The 25,751-nt window shown below is 50.9% G+C and overlaps 1 protein-coding gene across 1 annotated transcript in view; it reads right to left on the bottom strand.

The window, feature by feature from the left end:
* Positions 1-22,744, bottom strand: part of DISP3 (dispatched RND transporter family member 3) — a 32,014-nt gene extending 9,270 nt beyond the window's left edge. Inside the window, exons 1-11 of the mRNA XM_069477330.1 lie at positions 21,649-22,744; positions 20,845-21,064; positions 9,749-9,885; positions 8,748-8,882; positions 8,115-8,275; positions 6,758-6,897; positions 4,975-5,123; positions 4,653-4,814; positions 3,100-3,261; positions 1,074-1,187; positions 260-396 (exon numbers count right to left, since the gene is read on the bottom strand). Coding sequence (XP_069333431.1) covers positions 260-396; positions 1,074-1,187; positions 3,100-3,261; positions 4,653-4,814; positions 4,975-5,123; positions 6,758-6,897; positions 8,115-8,275; positions 8,748-8,882; positions 9,749-9,885; positions 20,845-21,064; positions 21,649-22,744 — 2,613 coding nt within the window. The remainder of the gene's footprint in view (positions 1-259; positions 397-1,073; positions 1,188-3,099; positions 3,262-4,652; positions 4,815-4,974; positions 5,124-6,757; positions 6,898-8,114; positions 8,276-8,747; positions 8,883-9,748; positions 9,886-20,844; positions 21,065-21,648) is intronic.
* Between the last annotated feature and the right edge of the window lie 3,007 nt (positions 22,745-25,751).

The raw sequence follows: 25,751 nt of genomic DNA, 5'->3' as shown, positions 1-25,751 counted from the left end.
TGAGTTACCTGCCCAAGGACATACAGGTTATAAACGACAGTCAGGATTCAAACCCAGGCCTGGCTGACTCTGAAGCCCACGCTGTCACCACTCGGCAGGTCCCTGCCACAGGCCTGGCTGATCTAGGGGTGGGGTGGGGGCCTCGTCCGCAGGTAGCAGAACCCCGCTTCTCCCTCCCTGCGTGGCAGCGCCCACCAGTGTGGCATCGAGGGCCCCTCCCCCAGTGGTGGTGGTGCGCTTCAGGACAGCCCAGGCTCACCTGGAAAGAGGGCACCTCTCCATCCCCGGGCGACACGGTCTGCCAAGGGGCAGGCAGGCTGGCATTGAGGGAGAGCCTGTAGACAGCCGGGTGGCCTTTACTCTTCACTCTGGAGACGAACACAGTGCCCAGGGAGTCTAGGGACAAGCGAGGGATGGAAGGGGGTGACGGTCAACTCGACTGGCTCCTCCTGGCCCTGGAGCAGCCCACCCTTAGCTCTGTTGACGGAGGAGCCGAGCCCTGACCTTGGGCTTGTCTCCAAATGCTGTCTTTGTCCCCTCTACTGAACCAGGCTCATAGCAGTGACAGTGGGAGAGGTGGTCACCAGGATGGGGTGCGGCACGGACAGTGGGGATGACAGCGATGGAGGACTATGTGCCAGTGGTGGACTAGGACAGTGACGCCATCGATGGGGGCCACAGTGTGAACGGTGGGGCTGGTGCTGGGAACGACCACAGTGAGGACAGAGGTGGTGACGATGCCATGGGGTGACAAGGTTCACTCCCAGAGTACACTTGTCCCAGTAACTTACCTCGGATGGAGACCCCAGCAGGAATAAGCCAGCACCCTCAGGGTGCCTTTGGTGCACAGCGAGGGGGTGGCAAGGGGAGCCCACTGTCCTGGCCTAGGAGAGCTGCTGGGATGGGGCGAGGGCCCCAAGTTCACCCCTGTATCCAGCCCCCCACAGGGACCCAGCAGCACAGGCTCTCGTTCTTGCAGGAGAATCAGGAAGGAATTTTATCTGCTCCCCATACGGGGCCCCCACACCCCAGTACGGAGGAGGTTTTCCCGACACCCCACCCCCAGCACTCACCCTGTGGGGTGGCCTCAGGCCGGCTGGCCCAGGACACCCCTGAGCCTCGCTTCTTTTTCTCCAGGGACGTCCGGATGTTGTTCTGCAGGCTGTGGGGCTTCTCCTGGAACAGACCTGCCCCCAGCCCTGTGTTAGGGGCAGCAGGGCCTGCCTGCTTGTGCCTGGTGGGCAGAGGGCAGAGGCTGGGATCCGTGACAGGCCCAGGAACTGGGACCCAGGGACTGGAGCGGGTGGGTGTCAGAGGTCAGAAACTAGAGAGAACTTAAGGAAACATCCAATACTGAACTTGTAGCACTCCCAGGCCAAAGGCAAGGTGGGTGCAGCCCTGCCCAGAGAGAGGCCTGGTGCGTTCGCTGCTCACCCTCCCGGGTGTCGCTGTCCTCTGGCTAGAGGGGGACGCTGCGCTTCCCTCAGACGGGGCGCACCCCCTTGCGCTTAGCAACGTGTCTGGCTTGTGCTAAATGCTGGATTGACAGGAGTGACTGGAAAGGAAACGTTAGCGACTGGCAGAGACGCGGAGGATAGTCCTGCTTTGCCTCAAGCATTGTGCATTAGTTTTCTTAGTGTTTTTTAAAAACTGTTTAAAAAAATTTTTTTAAATTAAAACTTTACACTTTACAAGCTTTTATCCTCCCAGCAATCCTAGGAGGCTGTCATTACAAATGGCGCCTGGCGGAGGAGAAAGCAGAGCTTCACCGCAGGGAGGCCGGGAGACCCGACAGCCCCGTTGGAGTCTGGCCTCGCCTGCCCTTTCTAAAGCTCAGGTGCTCCTGCTGTACCACGAAGCGTCCCTCCAAGGGGCAGTTCACAGAGACGAGAGCGACTGGGGTCCTGGCCCCCCTCCAGGTGCTGTCCAGGAACTCTGGGACCATCCCGAGTTTGGCCATCTGTGGAATGGCGGCCAGGCCCTGGGAGGGCAGGGCCAGCAGCGGTGGTAACAGGGTGCGATCCTGTGCCCAGGCAGCGGGGAGCGTAGCTGGGAGGTGGCCAGGGCTGGCTCCCATTTACGAGGGGCTCTCGGGCATCTCTCTGAGCTGCAGTCGATTATCATGCACTTGGCAGCGTTACCAAGGGGAAGGCCAGGTTAATCTGCACACCGCCCTAATTAAATGAAGGCAATTACAGCGGCCGGCGGCTCCGCTCCCGTGAGTGGGAGCCTCTCCCCCAGGCATCTTCCCTGTGGCTTTCCGGTGGCCCTGGCAAAGCCGGATGACCTTGGCTTGGCTTCACTCACCTCCAGCCCGGACAGCAGGCTCCCCCTCTGTGAAAGGAGGGCCTGGACCACCTCCAAGGCAAGGAGACGCCTTTATCTCCCCTCCCTGCTCCTCTCTGACACCCACGCCATCACCACGCCCTGTGGGAATCTCCGCCCTCAGCACGCTGCCCCCACTTGCCTTTCCCCAGCCCCCAGTCTACACAGCACCTGGGGCACTTGGTCACCACCCTTCGGCCTAACTCCCCACTGGTTTCCAGTGACACCTGGAATAGAACCCAGACTCCTCACTCGAGCCCCGCTGGCTTGGCCCAGCCCACCGGGCCAGCCTGAGCTCCTGCAACTGCCTCTCTCGAACTTGCCCTGGTCTCTCCCACCTCTGGCTCCCCCTCTGCTAGACCCTCCCCCTCCCCTGCTGGCCTGGCTAACTCCTTCCCACCTTTTGGGTCTCAGCTTAAACACTACCTCCTCCGGGAAGCCTTCCATGGTACTGTGCCCCTAAAGCACCCTGTCCTTCCTCCCCTAAAGCTCAGATCTGCTGTTACAGTGACCTGTCCCCAGCACTGGCATATGGACTCCTTGAGCTCTGGGAGCCTGTCTCTCCCACCCACTGCACCTGCCCAGGGTCGGCACCTAGCAGGCACCCAGCAAGCATTTGTTTGATGAACATGGGAACGCTGAGGCTCAGAGTTGAGCGTGGTGTGCCTGAGGTCACCAGTGGTGGGGAGCCTGGATCTTGCCTCTCTCAGGCCCACAGTCTTTGAGACCTGGACACCAAACAGGGCAGGGGATGCCCCGGCTGGGAACCCTCACCTGAACAGGTGATGCAGGAGATGCCTTCAGCGCTCAGGTTGTACTTGAGGTCCAGCAGCACCTGGATGTTGGTGTCAGGCCGGAACAGCAGCGGGGCCCGGCTGGCGGGGCGGAGCCGGCTGGCGAACACCAGGGACAGGACGAGGGTGGAGACAAACAGCGCTGCGAGGGAAGGACGCTGCGCTAGGCAGGGCTGGGCCCAGGAGGCTGGCGCACTCACAGCCGGGCCTCCCAGGCCCTAGGGAGAGCTGCTCTCACGATGGGGGGTGTCCCAAGGGAGTGGGCACAGGCCCAGCACACCAGCAGATGAAGCTTGCTGGGGATGGGTCCTCCCAGGGATAGGAGCTGGTTGTTAAGTGTGGTGCCCCCGGGGTCTGACTGTAAGCTATAAGCTAACACTCCCGGATAAGAGCAGTCTGTAGTCAGTAAGAGCTGAAACAGCCAGCTGATGCCACGCAGCTCTACAATACTGTGGAAGAGGGTGATAATAATAATGGCACTAAATGTTTATTGAGCACTTACTGCACGCCATGCCCTGGGCTAAGATGTTTTTTTTTTTTGAAACAGTCTTGCTTGGTTGCCCCAGGTAGAGTGCAGTGGTGTAACTCACAGCAACCTCAAACTCCTGGGCTCAAGCGATCCTTCTGCCTCAGCCTCCTGAGTAGCTGGGACTACAGGCACGTGCCACCATGCTCAGGGAATTTTTCTATTTTTAGTAGAGACTGGGTCTCACTCTAGCTCAGGCTGGTTGTGAACTCCTGTCCTCAGGCGATCCTCCTGTGTTGGCCTCCCAAGAGTGCTAGGATTACAGGCGTGAGCCACCGTGCCCAGCCAGGCTAAGATCTTTTTATATACTATTGCCCTCCTTACAACTGCCTTATCAGACGCTATCCTCATCCTGTATTACAGGATGGCAAACTGAGTGTCAAATGGACTGATGCAGCCAAAGTCACACAGCAAGTATGTGGCAGAATCGGGATTCAAAGTGGCTCTGACTCCAGAGTCCAAGCATTGCGCTGCGCTCTGCTGCCCGGAGTGATGACTGGCACCAGTCAGCAGAAGCTACTGTAAGACTAGCTTCATTCTATCTGGGAAGAAGGTGAGGCCCAGAGAGTGACAGACCTGGGCCTCTGACCTCTAGTGCTGCGGTCCCCAACACCCAGACTGGTACCAGTCCACGGCCTGTTAGGGAGCAGGCTGTAGAGTTCCCTTGCCCCTTACTTCCCGCCCCCAGCCCTCCATCTGTGGAAAAATTGTCTTCCATGAAACTTAGGAAGCGGGGCGCACAGCAGGAGGTGAGCGGCCGGGAGCTAGGGAAGCTTCATCTGTATTTACAGCCGCTCCCCATCACTCGCATCACCGCCTGAGCTCCACCTCCGCCACGGAAAAATTGTCTTTCATGAAACCTGTCCCTGGTGCCAAAAAGGCTGGGGACCGCACCTCTAGTGCATCTGTGGGAGGAGGCGGGCTCCCAGCGGCCACGTGTTATTTGGGGGAGTTTGCCCTCCCTGGGGAGGAGCCCCCAGAGGGGCAGGGGCGGACAGCCCACTTACCCACGATCACCCAGCGGCTCTTGACGGCTGACCACAGGGCCCAGTGGTGCAGCAGCTCCTGCAGCTGCGTGATGAGCTGGCCTCGGCTACCCCTGTCGGGGGCTGGCTGTAGGCCCTCAGGGGACACAGACATCAGGGACACGTCTCCCAGCTCCAGCGACACTGCCAGGGCACAGCAGTGGCCTGTCAAAGCCCAAGTTAAAGCCCGCTCATCTGTGCCCTCCCCAGGGAAGCCTAATGCCCACAGGCCATCTCGTCCAGCCCCCTGCCTCAGGCCCACCTTGTCAGCATCCCCCACTGGCAGAGCAGCCCCAGGTCTCACCTGGCTCCTCCTCGACATCCAGCAAAGGGATGTCATCGTCCAGGTAGGGTATGGGGCCCTGGGCAGGGCTGCCCCCAACCTGCTCTGAAGCAGCAAACACGTCCCCAGGGAAGTGCAGGGAGCTCTTGCGGCCACACTTCTGGTGGCAGCTGTGGAGAGAGTTGGGGACGGGTGAGAGGGGTGAGCCCAGGGGGTGGTGGGTAACCAGAGGGGGCAGGGCAAGGCCCTGGCGACCAGATGAACCCAGGTATCACACTGCTGCTGGCGTCACACACGGGACATGCATCCCAGACTTCTAGGAGCTAGTCACCTGGTTTCTTTCTAGTATCATCTACCCTGGGGCCCTCGGGTGCCAGTCGTCCTCTGGGGAGACAGACGGTGACACCAGACAGTACTCAGGAAGAAGAGAGGACAACACATAGTGGCCAGCGCACCCAGGTGACCACAGCAGGGAATCATTCCTTTGCTGTCATATGGCCCAGGTGCTCTGACACCAGCTAATCCTCGGGGGAGCCAGGAGGTAGCGGGTAGGGCTGGGCTGGGGCTGGGGCCCACGTGGCAGAGGCTCGGCTGGAGGGAACGTGGTCAAGGTGAGGCTCACCCCAGGGACTGGGGACAAGAACACACACAGCTAATACTCATGCGTGCTGCGTGGCCCACGTGATTATCTCACTTAACCCTCTCGGGCTCCTGCACTGTGCTCGCCCGTTTTAAGAAAAGGAAACAGACGCAGAGAGGGTGAGTAGCCCGCCCAGGGTTCCACGTCTGCCAAGCGGAGAGGCTGAGGCCAGAGCCCGCGTCCAACTACTGCGGAAGACACGGGGCGGGCTTGTTTGGCATCTCCGTGGAGATTGGAAAAAGGTGCCCTTTCCCCAAGACACTTTGTTTCTGCCATAAAACTGTCATAAAAATAGTCAAATCTGAATGTCCTGGGTACAGACAGCAGCGCGCAGCCGGGGTGCTCTCGTGCAGTGCCCGACCCTGTGCACACTCAGCAGCCTCGAAGGAAGAGTGTGAGCGAGCAGAGCTGAGGAGACCGTCTCAGGCTCAGGTCTGAGCTCCTCGCCGGGCCCTTGTCTCCCTCCAGCCCCTCCTGGGCTCACATGATCAAGTGCACATTGTCACGGACCCCTGACAACCACCAACCAAGGCCTTTGCGTGCCCTGCCCCAAGCCCAGAGACCCTCCGTCGTCCCCCAACTCTCCCAACCCCAGGCAGCTACCCAGGCCCGATTCAATCCCACCACCCCATCTTCTCTGACCACCAGGCCCAGAGACCCCTGCCCTCGGCCTCCGGCCGCAGCTCCGAACTGACCCGTTCAACTCTGCACACGGCCCCCTCCATCTAACGCGAGAACCTGAGGACACTTAACACGGCGGCTCAGAGCCTGGGATCTGGAGTCAGATGTTCCTGCATTTAAATCCCGGCTCTGCTATCTACTAAATGGGCGACTGAGAAAGTTGTCCAACTTCCCTGAGTCCTTGTTTTCTCATCTGTAAAACGGGCACAATGAGAGGACCCAGCTCCCGGGGGTTCTGGGGGGCGGTGGTGTCATAAGACCCTGTGCAGAAGTGCTTTGCCCACGTCCTGGTGTCACACAGGTGATCACAAATGGTAATCACTGGGCAGGGGTATCTTCTCCCTCCCTTGTCCCCTGCCTAGCACAGGACTGGGCATACGGAAGGTGCCCACTAAAGAGCCACAAGGGCTTTTGGAAGAGAGGGTGGTGTGCTGAGTGGCCTGCAGTGGGTGTTCAGTGAGGGGAGGACACCGCCCGGCTCACCTGGCCTGGCAGGAGCTCTCCAGCGGCGCCAGGTACAGGCTCCAGAGCCCCAGGGCCGCGGGCATGGTGAACAGCACGGCCAGCCAGCAGCAGGACACGATGAGGGACATGAACAGGCCAAAGTCGTGCACGGCCGGGATCTGGTGGCGGAGAGGCAGAGAGGGAGACGGGGTTGGCCAGGCCTGTAGCCGGAGACACTCAGGGCCCCAGATCACTCCTGGATGGCGGCAGGATGAGGAGGCTCAGGCTGCCGGGACACCAGGAGGCAGGGGCTGCTGCAGGGGACACAGCAGTGGAAGAAAGTCCCCATCTCGACAGTGGAGGTTCCTATCTATCTGCGGCCCATTGCCTGGAACAGTGCCTGGCACCGAGGAGGTGCTCAGTAACTGTCACTGCCCGAATGGCCGGGGGACGAGGGAGACGCAGCCTGTCGGAGTAGGCCATGTGGCAGTGAGGGAGAAGGGGAGAATGCCGCCAGGCGAGGGAGGCAGGGAGCCTGGGGACCCGCACAGGGACCCGCACAGGGACGTGCCAGCTGGAAGGAAGCCGCAGCCAGCAAGCAGACAAGCCCACACTCTTCGAGACACATCTTCACGACCACCTTCTTTCCAGTCCCCAAATAATCCACACGAGGAAAGTGAGGCTCAGAGAGGTTACACAACCTGCCCAAGGTCCCACAGTGGAAACTGAACCCAGCTCTGCCTGCTTTCTGGAACTGGTTCTCTGGGAAGACCTGGAAAATCTCCAAGCATCTAGTAGTTTCTAGATGGGCTACTCCACGCAGGTCATAAAGTCCCTCAAAGACTTGGGCCCACTCATTACCTTCCAGCGCTCAGGACCCAGCCCAAACCCAGTGCCTTCTGCTGAGCCCCCCTCCGAGGCCTGAAGGCCCCCGGGACCAGCGGGAAGAAGCCAGTGCGAGGGACAGAAACGCGGCATGAAACGGGCGGGGGGAGCAGGAGCCAGGAGACCGGGTCAGGCGCAGCCCTGACCAGCTGCGTGACCTTGAGGAAGTCACTGTATGGGAAAACAGGGAGGCGCTTGTCCTTTGTCGTGGGCAATGAAGACGAAATGTGAAAGCGCGCTGGAAGCTGTCAAACGCCCTCAGGTCGGAGGCCGGGTTACTATTAATGAGCGTCAGTAATAAATGCTGTTTGTAGTAGTATAATTTTCCCACTTGCTAAGTTTCGGTAATGGGTGATGAGTGACGAAAATGGGCCCTAGAGACGTGGCAAGCACCTGCAGGCAAAGGCAGGGCGCCACACAGGGCGCGGGTGGGAAGAGCAGAGCCCAGGGGCCAGGGACGTCTGGGAGGGATGGGGAAGCCAGGATGGGGGTGCAGGGGCGGGTCCCCCACCTGGGAGAAGACGTTGGCTGCGTAGGCGGCGGCCGTGGTCAGGGAGGTGAAGAAGGTGGCCTTGCCGGCAGTTTGGATGGTGTGGACCATGCGCAGCTGCGGGTCTTCCAGGTGGGTGGCCTGGCGGTAGGTGTTGATGAACACGAAGACGTCGTCCACGCCTGCGGGAGGCAGTCCCGCCGGGAGAACATCAGCACCGCTCTGCTGCCTCCAGGACCAGGCCCGGGCTGGGCCCGGACCAACTCTGAGCGGCCTCCTGAGGGGTCAGGCCCAGGATGTCCCGCTTCCCAGCCTGGACTCTGGGTCTGGGAAGACCCCTCTGCCCAGCTCCACCCGTGAGAGCCCAGGCCCCACCTGCACACTCGTTGGCCCCAAACCCTCCCGGAACTCGGCCCCTTCTTCCACTTCTCAGGCTCCTTCCCTCACTTCCTACCAGCACACCCGCCTGCTCTTCCCACCTCGAGCCAGGCATCCACCCCCCGCTCACATTCTAACTCCAAAGCCCAAGCCGGAGAAGGGGCTTTACAGTCCCCATGGACGCCAGGCTTTGTGCCCAGGGAGAAGGCCCCTTTCGGGGAAGGGACAAAGTTCCCAAGTGGGAGGCCCACTGCCATGGCAACAGAGGCAACTCACCGATGCCCACCACCACGAAGGCGGCCACCCCGTTGAGGATGCCCAGGTACTGGACCCCGAAGACCACGTGGTACAGGAAGAGAGCCACCAGGCAGCTGAGACCGATGCTGGCGATCCCAAAGAAGGACAGGAACACTGGGCAGGCCAGAGGCACAAGGATAGGTGGGGAGGACCCTCATGGAGCACAAAAACCCTTAGTGCCCCTGCCTCGTCCCCCACCCCCAGGTGCCCCTCACCAGCCTGTGTGCTCCCAGAGCAGGCACAGTTTCCCACGCCCAAAGAAGGGGCCGGGCAGGAGGCCCAAGTGAGTAAGTCAGGGTGGTGCCCCTGAGACCTCATCCTCGCAGACTTTACCTCAAGTCAGGGACTTATGAATCTAGATGTCTTCTGTCTGTCACCCATGGGGGTAGGAACTGTGTCTGGATCCCTGACACCTTACGGTATCTGACATGTAGTTGGTGCCCAATAAATATTTGCTGCATGGATGAAAGAATGTCTTTTCCATTTTTGAAGGCATTATCATGCTTTTGTTCACTTGGGCAATAAAGCATGCCTACTGTATACAGGCAGCAGTAAGAGGCAGCTAGTGTACATGGGCAGAGGAGGTGGGAAAGGGAGCTGGGGGGCAGAGGGCAGCTGACTTGGGACCACAAATCAGGCTACAGAATAACCCAGGAAGCAGAGTCTGGTACCCCAGCTTCCCATTGCAAAGCTGCCAAGGCGGGCTTTGGCCACGTGGTCGAATGGCAAAAGGTCAAACTGTGTGAGGTCCTGGCGGTGGGCCCTGACCTCAGGCTGCTATGGCTCAACCTGGCTCCGGACCTCGTCTGCCTGCCTGGGGTTGGAAGATGATTTCTGAGCACCGCCCGTGTCCCCAGCTCAGACGTGCGGGATTCTCAAGTGCCCCGGCATTCTTGAGAGGGTGGGCTGTGGGCGGACAGGAGCAAACCGGCAGGGCTGAAGGGGGCTGTCTCCGAGCCAGACCGTCAGCGGAGACCCACCTGAGCAGGAGGTGAGGACGTAGACCAGGGCGGCGATGCAGCTGCTGCTGACGAAGGCCAGGAGCATGTCGTTGTTGAAGGTCCTGCGCACCTCGTAGTCGAACAGGTCTGTGCCCCCGTAGAGAACCTGGACCTTGCTGGGGGCGGGAGCACACGGAGAGCGGGAAGGCGGGGAGGGGCGGAGACAGCCATGAGCACTCGGCAGGACCAGGAGCAGCCACTTCACCAGGGATTCTTTGACCCGGATGGACAGCAAACCACCTGGGGCTTCCCAAAATCCTGACGTCCAGGCCAAGCTCTGGACAAATTAAAGCAGAACCTTTGGGGTGGGGCTGAATCATAAGTGTTCTTTAAATCTCCTGGGTGATTCAAATGTGTGGCCAACATTGAGAACATACAGATAATAATGTTATATTCAGATTCTCTGTCATTTTCCAATTCTCAATTGTCTGCAGCAAAATTCTAAATTCAAACTGGCTTGTGGACATTCAGTTTTACACTGCCACTCAGTGTGTGCTTAACACAAATTATTTTTAATAAGGAAATAAAACCAGACTGGCCAAACTGTTTTTTTTGAGACAGAGTGTCGCTTTGTTGCCCTGGCTAGAGTGAGTGCCGTGGCGTCAGCCTAGCTCACAGCAACCTCAAACTCCTGGGCTCAAGCAATCCTACTGCCTCAGCCTCCCAAGTAGCTGGGACTACAGGCATGCGCCACCATGCCCGGCTAATTTTTTTCTATATATATTTTAGTTGGCCAGATAATTTCTTTCTATTTTTAGTAGAGACGGGGTCTCACTCTTGCTCAGGCTGGTCTTGAACTCCTGACCTTGAGCGATCCACCCGCCTCGGCCTCCCAGAGTGCTAGGATTACAGGCGTGAGCCACCGCGCCCGGCCCAAACTGTGTTTTAAAATACAAATGGGAGGAAACCTGCTTCTGGCCAAGCTTGAGTAACAAGATGGAAACTAGATTCACCTTCTTACTAGAACCAACAAAAATGTGGGAAAATGGGTGAAACAAGACTCTAGACATCAGACAACCGAGGATGATGATCCCGGTGGTGGCGGGGGGGGGGGGGGGGGGGGGGATGAGACAAGAAATGAGCCCTGCGGTTACCCTGACTTGCTGCCTTGACAGTTTCCAGTGCTCAGCGAAGTCTAAAACACGGGCTACTGGACTCCAAAGGAGGCTGAGAATTTCCAAACTTGATGAAAACTATAAACCCACTGACCCAGAAGATCGAGCAATGAACCGCAAGCATAAAAAACATGAAATAAAACTATAACAATGCACATCATAACCAAATTGCTCAAAAACAGTGACCAAAAGAGAGCCTTGAAAGCAGCCTGAGTTAAAAGCCACATGACAGACAGAGGAACAAGGACAACGCGACGGCAGACTTCCCAGTGGAAGCCATGCGGGTGAAAAGACAGCACAGTCACATCCCTTAGATACTGGGGGAAAAGTCAACCCAGAATTCTATGCACAGCAAAAATATGTTCCAAAAACAAAGGCAAAATGAAAGACTTTTTCAGATATACAAAAACTGAAATAATTCATCTCCAGTATACCTGCACTACAAGAGATGTTAAAGGAAGTTCTTTGGGCAGAAGGAAAATGGTAACAGATAGAAATACAGGTTTATAGAAAGGAACAAAAAGCATTTGAAATGGTAATTACAAAAATAAATACATAAAATTTTCTTATAATTTATTTAGATTTCTTTAAAGGATACTTGACTTTTTAAAAAAATAATAACAATGTAGCATGGGGTTTATAACATACATAAAAATAAAATGTATTAACAACAATAGCATAATGGCCAGGAGGGAAGAAAGGGTAGTATACTATTGTAAGGCTCTTATACTACCCATGAAATGATACAACATCATTCAAAGGTACACTGTGATAATTTAAAGACGGATGCTATAAACCCTAAAGCAACCACTAAAACAAAGAGTTAGAGCTAAAAATCTAACAAAGGAGAATAAATGGAACCATAAAAAACACTCAGTTCAAAAGAAGGCAAAAGAGAGGTAAAGAGAAACAAAGAACACATGGGACAAATAGAATAAAATGGACTTAAGTCTAACCATATCAATAATTACATTAAATGTAAAGACTTAAACACCCCAATTAAAAGGCAGAGACTGTCAGATTTAAAAAAATCAAGACCCAGCTGCCGAAAAGAAACCCACTTTAAATATAAAGACACAAATAGTTTAAAAGCAAAGGGATAGAAAAATATGTACCACACAAACATAATGATAACAGATAAAATAATAACAGAATCAAAAGAAAGCTGGGCTGGTTATAGTAATAACAAATAAAGTACATTTCAGAGCAAATAATATAACCAGGGATGAAGAAGATAATTTCCAAATGATAAAAGGATCAATTGATCAAGAGAATACAACAATCCTAAATGTTTTTGTACCTAATAACAGAAATTTAAAATACACAAAGCAAAAACTGATAGAACTGAAAAAAGAATTAGACAAATCCACAACTATAGATGGACATTTCAGTATCCCTCTCAATAACTGCTAGAACAAGTAGACAGAAAATTAGCAAGGATATAGAAGACCAGGAACAACACACAATCAATGAACTTGATCTAATTAACACTTACAGAACATTTCATCCAAAAAGAGCAGAATACACATTTTTTTTCAAGTGTGTAGGGAACATTCAGCAAGACAGACCATATACTGGACCATAAAACAGGACTCAATAAATGTAAAAGAACTTAAGTCAAACAGAGTATGTTCTCTAACCATAATGGAATTAAATTAAAAATCAGCAGCAACAAAATAACTAAAAAACTCCCAAATAACATGCTTTTCAATTACATGAGTCAAAGAAGAGATCAAAAGGAAAAATAGAAACTATTTTGAACTGAATGAAAATGGAAACACAACATATCAAAAATTGTGAAATGCACTAAAACAGCAGTACTAAAGGGGAATTTTACAGCACTAAACACCTCTATTAGGAAAGAAGAAAGATTTTAAATCAATGGCCTCAGCTTCTACTTTAAGAAAATAGAACAAGAGAAAATTAAATGTAGAGTAAACAGAAGAAAGAAAATAAAGATCAGAGCACAATTCAATAAAACAGAAAACAGAAAAATAGAGAAAAATCAATGAAACCAAAAGCTAGTTTTTTGAGATCAATAAAATTGATGAGATTCTAGCCAGAGTAATCACGAAAAAAAGAAAGAAGACACACATGAAAGAGGTGACATCACTACAGTTTCTACAAATATTAAAAAGATAATAAGGGAATATTATAAATCACTTTACACCAACAAATTTGACAACTAAATGAAACAGACAAATTTGTAAGATAAATTGATAACCTCGACAGCCCTATGTATATTTTAAAAATTGAATTTGTAGTTAAAAACCTTCCCATAAAGAAAACTCCAAGCCCAGATAGTTTCATTGGAAAATTCTACCAAGCATTTAAAAAAGAAATAATACCAGTTCCACATAAACTCTCCAGAAAACTAAAGAAAAGAGAATATTTCCTAATTCATCCTGAGGCCAGAACTACCCCGATACCAAAATCAGCCAAAGATATAAGAAAACTGCAATCCAATGTCTATCAGGAACGTACTGTGCCCAGTAACACAAAATACAAATACAATCTAACACTATATGAAAAGGATAATATTTCATGACAATTCAATCAATGTAATGCACCATATTAAACTGAAAGAGAAAAAACTATATGATCATCCCACTAGATGAAGAAAAACATTTGACAAAAAGCCTAATATTCATTGCTGATTAAAAAGAGAAAAAACCTACTAGCAAGTAAGGAACAGAAGGGAACTTCCTTAACCTGCCAAAGAACATCTACAAAAAACCTATATTCTTTGATGAGGAATGAGACAGGGAATGCCTGCTTTCATCACATCTACTCAACATTGTACTGAGGTTCAGCCAGTGCAATTAGGCAAGAAAAAGAAATAAAAGGTATTTACATTGGAAATGATAAAGTAATGCTGTCTTTATTAGCAGAAGACAAGACATCTATGTAGAAAATCACAAAGGAATCTATTAAAACACAAAAACAAAAAATCTGCTAGAACTAATAACAGGTGGGTTTAGCAAGATTACAGGACACAAAATTAATTATATTCCTACATACTGGCAATTAATAATTGGAAATTGAAATTTTAAAAATACCATAAAAATATGAAATACCGAGGGATAAATATTACAAAAAATGTCAGATATATTGTGCTCATAGGTCAGAAGACTCAATGTTAAGACGTCAGTTCTCCTCAGATTGATCTATGGATCCAACACAATCACAATCAAGATCCCAGAAGATTTTTTTTGTATTAATAGAAACAGATGAGCTGATTCTAAAATTCTTATGGAAACACAAAGGACCTAGAATAACTAAAACAGCTTTGAAAAACAAAGTTGGGAGCTTTACATTATCTGATTTCAAGACTTGGTATAAAGCTGCAGTAATCAAGACGGTGTGATTCTAGTGTGCACAGGGGAAAACAGACTGATGAAACAGAATAAAGAGTGCAGAAACAGATCCACACAGATATGGTGCAAAGGCAGGGTCCTTTGTACTTTTGCCCAAGGTGCAAATGCAACTCAGTGGAGAAAGAGCCTTTTCAACAAACGGTGCCAGAACCATTGGACATCCATGTGAAAATAATAAATCTCGATCCATACCTTGTACCATACACAAATACTAACCTGAAATAGAACATCACAGTACTATGTGTAAAACCCAATTTAAAATGGGCAAAAGATCTAAATAGATAGTTCACCAAAGAAGATAAACAGATGTCAAATAAGCGTGTGAAAAGATGTCCAACATCACTATTAGGGAGATGCAAATTAAAAACGCCTACTAGAATGGCTAAAAATTTTTAAACTGACCCTATCAAGCAGTATAGAGGATAGGGAAGACTGGAATTCTCAGACACTGCTGGTGGGAAAGTAAAATGGTACCACTATTTGGAAAATAGTTTGGCAATTTCTTAAAAAGTTAAACTTACAGTATGATCCAGTCATTTCACACCTAGGTATTAATCTAAAACAATGAAAGTGTATGTCCACACAAAGGCTTGTACCTGAATGTTCCTAGCACCTTTATCTGTAATTGCCAAATCTGGAACAACCCAAATATCCACCAACAGGTACACGGATGAACAAAATATGACAGCTCCAAACAACGGAATACTACTCAGAATGTAAATAGAATTATTGATACATACAACAACATGGATACAACTTTAAATAATTAGATGGAATGAAAGAGGCCAATCAAAAGAGTACATACTATATGATGCCTTGTATATAAAATTCTAGAAAATGAAAACCAATACACAATGACAGAAAGTGGAGCGGGGTTGCCTAGGGTTGCAGTGGGTTGTCAGGACGGGATGGACCAATTATTAAGGGGACATGAGGAAACATATTGGGGGTGATGACTCCTCACTCTGGTGAGGATCTCACGGTATATACACATGTCAAAACTAATCAAATTATAAAGTTTAAGTATGTGCAGTTGGTTATATGTCAATTATACCCCCAAAAAGCTGTAAAAAATACAAACAGGACATTTAAAAGCCATGTCAAAAAGATCTCTGGATTATCCACTTTGTTGAATTAAACAGTTTAACTGAACATTCATTAGCATATAAAACTGTAAGTTAAATCAATTGTTTATTCACTCACACATTATTTGTATACCATTTATAGAGTGTCTTCTAGGTCCCGTTCTAGCTGTTGGTTATAAAAAGACATAGGCCCAAAGTTTTACTCTCAAGTAGAAATGAACAGCACATGGAAGACCAAAATTCTTGCCTAGAACTGCTAAAAAGTCAAGTAAAATTCGGAAATCATCTGTGATGACAGCAGAATTGCTGAAGTAATGAGAACCAGCTGGCTAAGACTTGAGAAAGGGGAGAACTTAGCAAAGGTAAGCTGCCCTTCCAGAGCTGTTTTTATCCTGGAGGCGCTTGCTGATTGCGAACATGGGCAGAAGACTGAAGATCTTGGCTGGGAGTCAGATAAACTGGCAGAGCCCTGGGCAGAGACTCGCAGACCAGCAGAGCACATGGTTAGGCTTCCCCTCAGCACTTCTGCTGACGACTGGGGCTGTGTGGGGCACAAGACTGAAAAAGCTAAGCAGAAAAAGCCTCTGAAAAAGCAGAATGGAGGGTTTTTTTTTAGAAGCTTTGGGAGATCAAGATTAGAGACTAGAACTTGTCAGAGGAAGGGACTCTGCAGAATACACCAGGCTCTTAGCTGAAAATTCCAGAGAACCTAAGCCAAACCAGAGGAAGACTGAGACTTTTCAGGGCCAGAAACCATCCTCGACTCAGTGCAGGCACCGCCTGTTGAAGGTGTTCAGCCACAACTCTACCTGCCTCCTGGAAAGAAAGAAGGATAAACTTTCCCTGGAGGAAATAACATTACCTGAGCCTCTGTGTTTTTTATACACAATGTTCATCACTTAATAAAAATTACCAGGCATACCCATAGGCAGGACCACATGACCCAAAACCAAGTGAAAGATCCATACATTAAAAGTTAGCTAATACGAACTGGAAAATAACTATAATTAATATGTCTAAGAACAGAGAGGAGAATGTTGACAAAATAAATAAAATGATGAATAACTTTACCAGTGATTTAGATATATAACAAAGGGTCAAATGGAATTCTCAACAGAAAAATAGAACATTTAACATTAAAACTTGGCCAGGCAAGGTGGCTTATGCCTGTAATCCTAGCACTATGGGAGGCCATGGTGGGAGGATTGCTTGAGGCCAGGAGTTTGAGACCAGCCTGAGCAAGAGCAAGATCTCACCTCTACAAAAAATAGAAAAATTAGCCAAGCATGGTGGTGTGCACCTGTATTCTCAGCTACTTGGGAGGCTGAGGCAAGAGGATCACTCGAGCCCAGGAGTTTGAGGTTGCAGTGAGCTATGATGATGCCACTGCACTCTAGACCAGGAGAGAGGGCAAGACCTTGTCTCAAAAAAAAAAAAAAAAAAAAAAAAAAAAACCAAACAAACAAAAAACAAAAAACAAAAACCTCAGTAGACATTAAATGGTACATTAGGCACAATAAAAGATCAGCAAACTGGAATATCTAAACCAAAGCCTAGAAAAAAAAAAATAGATAAAACCTAGAAAAAAAGTAGTGAAGTAGTGAAGACACATGAGACTCAGTGAAAAGATCTAACATTTGTGTAATTAGAGCCATAAAAGGAAAGGGGACAGAGAACGAGGTAGAAGCCATATTTGAAGACATAATAGCCAAGTTCCTAAAACTGAGAACAGTCATCAACCTACGGCTTCAAGGAGCTCTGTGACCCCAAACAGAACAAATATGATAAAAATACACCAACATACCTCACAGTAAGACTGCTGAAACCAAAGACAAAGAGAAATCTTTTAAAAGAAGATAAAAAGACAATATTTTAAAGGAGCAACAAAAAAGATTTACAGCTAACTTTTCTACAGAAATGATGGAAGTCAGAAGACAATGGGGTGATATCTTTTGGGTACAATATTAAAAGAAAGTTGCCAATTTATAATCTTATACAGCAAAAATATACTTCAAAAATGAAAGTAAAATAAAGATGTTTTCCAGACAAACAAAACAGAGAACTTATCATCAGCAAACCTGCACTAAAAGAAGTACTAAAGAGAGTTCTTCAGACACAAAGAAAATGATCCCAGAGGGACACATAAAATTATAAAAAGTAATAAAGAGCAACAGAAAAGGTAAATATGTGAATAAATATAAATGAATACAAACTCTGTAAAGCAATAACATAATTTCCTATGGGGTTTAAAATGTACATAGGGTTAAAATGCATGCAACAAAAACGCAGGAGGCTGCAGGACAACAAAGGCAGTGGATGTGTTTTAGGGTTCCAGTATTATCGGGGAAGTAGTAAAAGTGATCATTTGCATTATTCCGTAATAAGTCAAGGTGCATGTTGTCATCTCTTGAGTAACCAAAAACAGAATAATTTAAAAATTTTTGTTAATCCAAAAGAAGGTACTAGAGTCAAGTCTACGGGGCCCTGGCTGTCACCGCTGCTATGAAGCTCTAGGCGGAAGAAAGGGGAAAGAGCAGCGTTTTTTCTAAGGGCAGGGGTTTCACCTCAGCAGCTGAATGTGTGGGCAGAGATAATCATTGTGTCTAACACCCTAAAGATTCCTCTACAGTCAGCTTCCCTACCCAGCCAAGTACCTTTCCTTGAGGCTATTCCATTCATTTATTCTTTCCTTGCTCAAATAAACCCTTACCGGGTGCATAGCACTGTGCTGGGGGTTAGGCCTACAGAAATGAACCAGGAACAATCCCAGCCCTCAAGCAACTCACATTCTATTGAGACAGAAAACTAAACCGACCCCTCTCAAACTTTAATGTGCAAACAAATCACCTGGAAGTACCGCACGTCTGGGAAAGAGCTTGCGATTCTGCATTTCTAGCAAGTCCTCGAGTGATGCTGATGTTGTTAACTGGAGGTCTGCACTTTTGAGTTACAACCAAAATACTGAGTGACAAGTGATGAAATTGCAGCTCAGAGAGGTGAAATAGCTTGCTGAAATTCACAATAAGTGGAGTAACTGGGGGACCTGACCCCAAATATATCCAAGTGTGTGTGTGTCTGTGTCCCTGCAGGGAGAAGGGAGGGAACTGTGGAAACAGGGAGTATCTCTGTTTTGTGTTGTTGTAACAGAAGACGTCAGGCAGAGCAAATTATAAACAAAAGAGATTTATTTAGCTTATGGTTCTGCAGGCTGGGAAGTTCAATGGCATGGGGCTGGCCTCTGTCAACGGCTTTCGTGCTGTGTCATAACATGGAGGAAGGTAGGAGAGAGAGCATGATGTATGAAACAGGACCACAAAGGAGAAGGAACCTCACTTTATAACAACCCCCTCTCTCGGGAACTAATCCATTCCTGCGAGAGCGAGAACCCACTCCCAAAAGATGGCATTAATCTATTTGTGAGGGATCTACCCCCAAGACCCAAACACCTCCCACTAGGCCCCAACTCCCAACACTGCTGCGCTGGCAACCAAACTTCAATGTGAATTTTGGTGGGTACTAACCACATCCAAACCATAGCAGGTAGGGTGGGCATTAAATCCAACCTTGGGGAAAAGTTGCCCAAGTGGGATCCTAATACATGAACAGGGGTTTGCCAGGCAAAGAAGTAGGGCACAGCAACGGGCATAAAACACAAAGGGTGGCTGGGCGAGGTGGCTCACGCCTATAATCACAGAACTCTGGGAGGCCGAGGCAGGAGGATTGCTTGAGGCCAGGTGTTTGAGACCAGCCTGAGCAAGAGTTAAGACCCTGTCTCTACAAAGAGTAGAAAAATTAGCTGGGCATGGTAGTGTGTGCCTGTAGTCCCAGCTACTCAGGAGGCTGAGGCAGGAGAATCACTGGAGCCTAGGAGGTTGAGGTTGCAGTGAGCTACAATGACGCCATTGTGCTCAAGCCCAGGCAACAAAGCAAGACCTTGTCTCAAAAAGAAAGAAAGGAAAAAAAACCCACAAAGGGTGAGAGCTCTGGATTAGAAAGCTTGGATTTGAATCCCATTCCACTGCTAATGGGCTTTAAAATTCTAGACAACTTAATTGTGCTGAGCTTCAGTTTCCTCAGCTGTAAAATGGAGATAATCGTAACAGTACCCGTCTCACTGGGTTGGTGTGAGGATTAAATGAGATGGTGTGTATAAAGGACTTAGAACAGGGTGTGGCACAGAGTAAGTGCTCAGTAAAAGTTTGCTCTGATTGTTACAGTAGTCACTCAATGTAATGGATGAGCAATGGAAGGAACAGGGGTACTTCAGGCAGAATGATTCCTCCTGTGCCTGGGACTGGCCTGCCAGGGCAGGACACTGGGAAGGCACTGCACTTATTGCCCAGAAAGGCTGCTGCCCCATCCTGGAGGTGAGGGACCAGCTGTATTCCTGGATGTATCATCCTGAAGCACCTTCCACTCCCAAAGCACCTTCACATCTGATAGCTCATCTCTTCCTAATGACCCCAGAGGGTAGCAGGAATCACCGTCCCATTTTATAAGTAGAGACACTGATACCTACAGAAGTGAAGTGACTTGCTCACTACCTCCCTGGGTAGGAGAAGCAGAGAATGTGATGTTAATTTTAGGTGCTACTGTGACTGGATTAAGGGATATCTAGAGAACTGGTGAAGCGTTACTGCTGGGTGAGCCTGTGAGGGTGCTTCCAGGGGAGATTGGTGTGTGGGTCCCTGGACCAAGTGGGGAAGATCCACCTCAATGTGTGTGGGCACCATCCAATTGGCCGGGAGCCTGGATATAATAAAAAAGGCAGAGAAAAAGAAATTTCCTCTTTCTCTCCTGGAGCTGGAACATTCGTCTTCTCCTGCACTTGGACATCAGAACTCCAAACTCTCTGGCGTTTGGCCGCCAGGACTTACACCAGCAGCCACCCAGGTTCTCATGCCTTCAGTCTCAGACTGAGAATTACACATCGGCTTCCCTGGTTCTGAGGCTTTTGAACTTGGCCTGAGCCGCACCACCAGCACCCCAGGGTCTCCAGCTTGGAGACGGCCAGTTGTAGGACTTCTCAGCCTCCATAATCACATGAGCCAAGTCCCCTAATAAATACTCTCTCATACATCATTCTATATATATCCTATTGGTTCTGTCTCTCTGGAGAACCCTGACTGATACAGAGAGGAACTCCTTACTTGTTGGCCAACACTCTTTCCAAAAAGACCTTTAGCACCATCTCAGGAGAAAATCAATACCCAAGATCTCCAAGGCAAGAGTACTGGGATTTCCTACCTGGCCCAAAGCTGTCATGTGCACTATTAGCATTGGTCAAGAAAAGGGTCCTTTCACTGTCAGAGTGACAGTAAGGATGTACCTGGCTCTACCCCTGATTTGGGAAGACTTCCTAGGGAAAAGGTTGTGGAAAAGGGGATATGATGTTTGGGAGTTAAGAAGCACCTGGAACCCAATTCCCTACCCTAAGACAGCCCTTTCATGATACACACAAGGGCTGCCACACACTGGGGTACAGCTAGAGTTCCTACCTAGTAGATTGCTTGGCCAACATGGCCACATAGGTGACCACGAAGCTCTGAAACTTGGCCCGTTGCTCTTCCCAGCGGTCATCCACTGAGTAGTAGTTGGGCAGGGGTGCTCCAAACAGGATCTCGCTGCGCAGGAGGGAGCTTTTCAGATTGTCTGCAGAGAGGCCTTCATCCACGTACCAGTAGAACTCGGGGTGAGTCATGGCCAGCTCTAGGGAGCCTGCAGGGGCAGGAGTGAGGGCCCAAAGAGCTCAGCCAGTCAGCTCCTACCAGCCCTCCCTCAAAGTCATGTCAGTCCTGCCTCTTAGGGTTCTGCCCTGCCCATATCCTCCCTTAAAAGGCACAGCTGAACTCCACCCCAGTCCCCACAAGCATTCTCTGGCCCTGCCCCACCCTTCCCCAATTCCCATCCCTAATTTACCTAAAGCAAAGCCTACCCCAGTCTTCCTTCAACCCCAGTCTCTCCCCTGTCTTCCTCTGACCAAATCCTGGTTCTCCATAACCACACATTGGCCTCCCTCTAACCAACCTCACGCCCAAGACTCACCCCATGCTTTCTCTAACTCTGGCCATAGCAGTAGGCCAAGCATCCTATCCTGCATCCAGGTCTGTGCCCAAACTTCCCTCTTTGCTCACACTCGCCTCACACCCACTTCCAGCCCTTCTCATCTCGCCCTCAGGCCATGCCCGGCACTCTGCTCCGGACCCACTCCGCCTGGCCCAAGTCTCCCCTAAAGCACTGGTCTAAGTCAGGGCCCATGCGCTGTCCCCAGCCAGGCCTGGGCCCGCCCGTGCCCTGCTCACCGCGGATGTCGGCCAGGTCCTGGCCCATGCCGTCGTAGTAGATCTTGCCGCCCCGCTCCGTGGGGAAGAAGTAAGTCATGAGCGAGCTGGGCGGGGAGCAGTAGGAGTAGGAGCCGAGCGGCAGGTCCTTGAGCACCTCGTGGGGCTTCCAGCAGAACTCGCGGAAGCCCGGGTGGTCCATGACCTTGCGCTCAATCTCATGGATAGTGACCAACCGCTCACTGGTGAAAATGTTGCGCTCTGCGTCGCCACGCGCCAGGAAAATGAGCTCGATGCGCCAGTGCGCGTGCGTCTGCGTGTTGGCGCTCACGTACGCACGTGAGTAGTCCCAGCGCGAGGCACCACGGCGGGAACGGCTCTGATTGGCCGCTGTGGCCCCGGGGGGCGGGACGCTGGGCTGGCGCCGCCCCTTCATGTGCGGCCCCGGGTTCTGCGGGTCTTCACTCTGATTGGCTGCCAGATCCGCCAGGGGCGGGGTCTCACGTCGAAAGCGCCCACTCCGATTGGGTGCTGCCTTTTGGGCAGTGGAGGTGGCCCTGGACAGGCCTGGGGTGCTGGGTGGGGCCGCAGGGACGGCACGCGGGGCCCTGGAGGCCTGCCGCGAGCGGTTCCCGAGGTGCAGCTGCTGCAGCTGCTCTGAGATGAGGCGCTGGAGCGTTTCAGAGGTGAAGTCGGCCAAGTCGCGCCGGTTGCGCCCCCAGGATCCAAACTGGGACTTGAGCGCCAGGGCGAGGGCGTCAAAACGCTGCGAGGCCTCGTGGTTGCGGATCTCAAAGGCGTTGTAGGAGATGTCGATGTCCAGGGGCGGGTAGTAGAGGAACATGAAGGCCGACAGGGCCACAGGGATGCTGCAGCCCAGGAAGAGCACCAGCCCCGCACAGCACGGATTGGTGAAGGCCCAGCCCAGCGTACTCCAGAAGCCCGAGCTTGGGGGCCGGGAAGGCGAGGTCCAGGGCCGCCAGCAGCACTGCCCCGCAGCTCTGGGTCCAGGCCCTGGCTTCTGGGCCCCCCTAAAGGCCTCACCGGCTCCTTCCTCCTCCTCCTGCTCTTCCTCTAGCCACACATCCTGCAGCAGGGGGTCATCCTCTGTGTCCATAGCCTGCAGGGGAGGAGAGGATGGTGCCCTGAGGAGCAATTCGCCCAGCACTGGGTACGAATCCTGCCCACTCATAACCACCTGCTAATGCTGTCGTAGAACTGCATCACGGAGGCATTTAACTCAACGGAATTCACCCACATGTGCACAGAACAGAAAGGGAAGTCCTGTTATTTGCCCGTCACCTCTCCCAAGTAGATCTTGGCTCTCAAGGCCACAGAAAAAGGAGAATCACAGCACAATTGCAAACAGAAAAGATGTCTCTCCTGGTGTAAGGGATAGTCAAGGAGAATTTTAACTACACATATTTCCTAATTATTGCTGTATTCTTTTATTTTGGAACTCAAGGAGAATGTAAGATGTGACCCTGCTGCAACCACTCTAACTTAATGAACCAGCTGTAAAGTATCTTCAGGAAGTATCAGGGAACAAGGGAAAGAACTTGAACTTTAGCATCAGACAGACCCTGGTTTGGGTCCTGGCAGTGCGAACATTGGCAAGGCAGTGAGCCTCTCTGAACTTCAGAGCCCTCATCTATAAAATGGAAGTGGCCATTTGTGCCTCACACGACTGTGGGGTCAAAGGTGCAAGTACTCCGCGGTCTGTGTAGTACATTGGTTATTATCTGTCACATAAGCAGGTTTCTTTGCTCCCCTCTGGGGACTGTAACATGCTCAGCCATTGCCCGTGGTGCTGTGCCTGGGCTAGATGCCTGTCGTAGCTCTTCTGGGGAACCTCAATAGCTCCCCTCCCCCTCTCTGGGATGCTGCAGCTGCAGCCACTGTTTGTCAGGCTCAGACACTTAATATGCAGCTCCAGCAACATCAAACCTTTGGGCACAGGCAGGGGCCAGGCATCTGCCTCCCTGAGACTTGAGCACAGCAGCAGGAGGGCCTGGCAGGAGAGGGCAGAGCTTGGCAGCCCGAGGACTCCAGTGGGGTGGCCCGAAGGCAGGAGGCCTTCCGGCATCCCAGGCATGGCCTGTCCCCCTTGTCCTGCCTGCCCTCTGGACGGAGAGAGACTCATTATTCAGTTAGATGCCAGGCAATGAGAGGAGGAAGCTAATTATGCTGAAGCTGGCTAATTAATGCTGCCTTTCCTATTAACATTCTTTGGAGTGCCCCATTTCAATTAGATGGTCTGTCCGGGAAGAGAGGGGCTGCCGTCAGTCCGGAGAAAGTGAGGAAGAGAGGGTGAAGGGAAGGAGGGAAACAGAGACAGACACGGGAGAGATCTGACTGAGACAGGGAAAGAGGAGAGAGACCAGGGAGAACGGAACGGTGGGGGGAGAGACAGATGCAGATAGGAAAACAAAGAGGAGAGAAACAGAAAGAGTGACTGAGGAGGGGGCCCGTAGTGTGGGTGGGAGAGGAGGGGTACACACCAGGAGACTTATAAGAGAGAGGCCTAGGAAGGGGCGGAAACTGGTCCTGTAATATGCCAGATTCCTGTTGAAGAGATAATTAAACTTCCCGTTTGCGATGCCCCAATGTGAGCCCGCCAGCCTGCAGGGAGCAGAGGGGATCGTAACTGTTCTGAGGCCCAATTTGCATTCACACTGGAGGCAGCTCAGACTCATCCCATCTCCAAAGGGAAAACCAAGTCTGCACGTGGCCGTGGAGGTGTGTGGGAGCCTCTGCCCGGTTCCTGGCCTCAGAAGAAGGAAGCTGATGGGAATAGGGTAGAGCGGGGCAGTGGCCACGTTTGCACTTTTTCTGGGGACTAAGTCCAACCATCCTGCCCCTGACCTAGCCTGCCTTGTGGGGAGTATGGTTTACAGTGTGTTGGTGTGTGTGTGTCGGGGGGAGGTCAAAGGCCAGTATTCCAAGTCACAGCAACACTCCCTGGGTGACTTAAAGTTCCCTCCATCTCACTGCTATTCCACTGGGAATGCCACCCCCTTCCTCAGGTGTCCAAATCTAACTCATCTTTCAAGACCTTGCTGAAGCGTCGCATCTGCCAAGAAGCCTTCCCAGCGCTGAACCCCCAGCTGCCGGTCTAAGCTTCTCACCAGGCTTATCACACTTGCCTGGGGGTAAAAATTACTGAGGGGCAGGGAGGGACAGGCAATGTAGCAGAGTGTTAAGAGCTATGGCTTTGGAGCAGACAGACTTGGGTGCAGATGCCAACTGTATGACTTAGGGCTTTCCGAGCCTCAATCTTCCCACCTGCAGAGTGGGGATAACAGCACTCACCGCAGAGGTTGTTGGAAGGGTGATGTACACAACAGGCTGATCACAGAGTGTGGTAGGTAAAAGTGCTTGGGAAACAACAGCTACTATTCTTTTATACTCTACTTTCCCCCAAAGGCTGGGGACTCCTAACAAACCCATGTAGCAGGTTGTGTTTTCCAAAGATGCCTGCAACAATATCTGCCGTCTCGCAGGTATATCTTGTGATGCGACTTTGACACTCTTCTCATCAGGGAAGGAATGTCTGCCTTCCTTCCTCTCGAATCTGGGTGGGCTGGAGGCTATTGGTAGGACAGTGCTCTCTGACCTGTGAGGCCAGGTAATAAAGGGAGATGCAGCTTCCACCTGGCTCTCTCGGGACACTCCTGGCTCTCCTTGGAACCCAGCCGCCATGCTGGAGAAAGCTCAAATTATCCATGCAGAGAGACCACATGTGGGAGACAGCCAGCATCAGCGCCATGTGATGTGAACACTTGAGTGAAGTTGCCTCCAGATAATCCCAGCCCCTGCTCATCGAGTAACCCCCAGCCTTCAAGTCTTCCCAGCTGAGGCCCAGACACCATGGAGTAGAGCTAATCCACGCTCTCCTGCGCCCTGTCCCAACCACAGAATCCACGAGTTTGATCCAGTGGTTGTTAGACATCACTGCATTTGGGGATGTTTTTGTTACATAGTGATAGCACTGGAACAATTACAATGGGGCCCTGTTCCATATATGTGACTCCATGCCCTGCGGACAGCATTTGCTGGATTTAAGTGACCAGAAAATGAGGCCCAGACACTCCACCTCCCAGTGGGAGCCCCACAGCCCAGTA

Source organism: Eulemur rufifrons, chromosome 8, assembly GCF_041146395.1.
Source record: "Eulemur rufifrons isolate Redbay chromosome 8, OSU_ERuf_1, whole genome shotgun sequence".
NCBI lineage: Eukaryota > Metazoa > Chordata > Mammalia > Primates > Lemuridae > Eulemur > Eulemur rufifrons.
The sequence above is the reverse complement of the archived record's forward strand: the minus strand, read 5'-3'. Positions and strand labels throughout refer to the sequence as shown.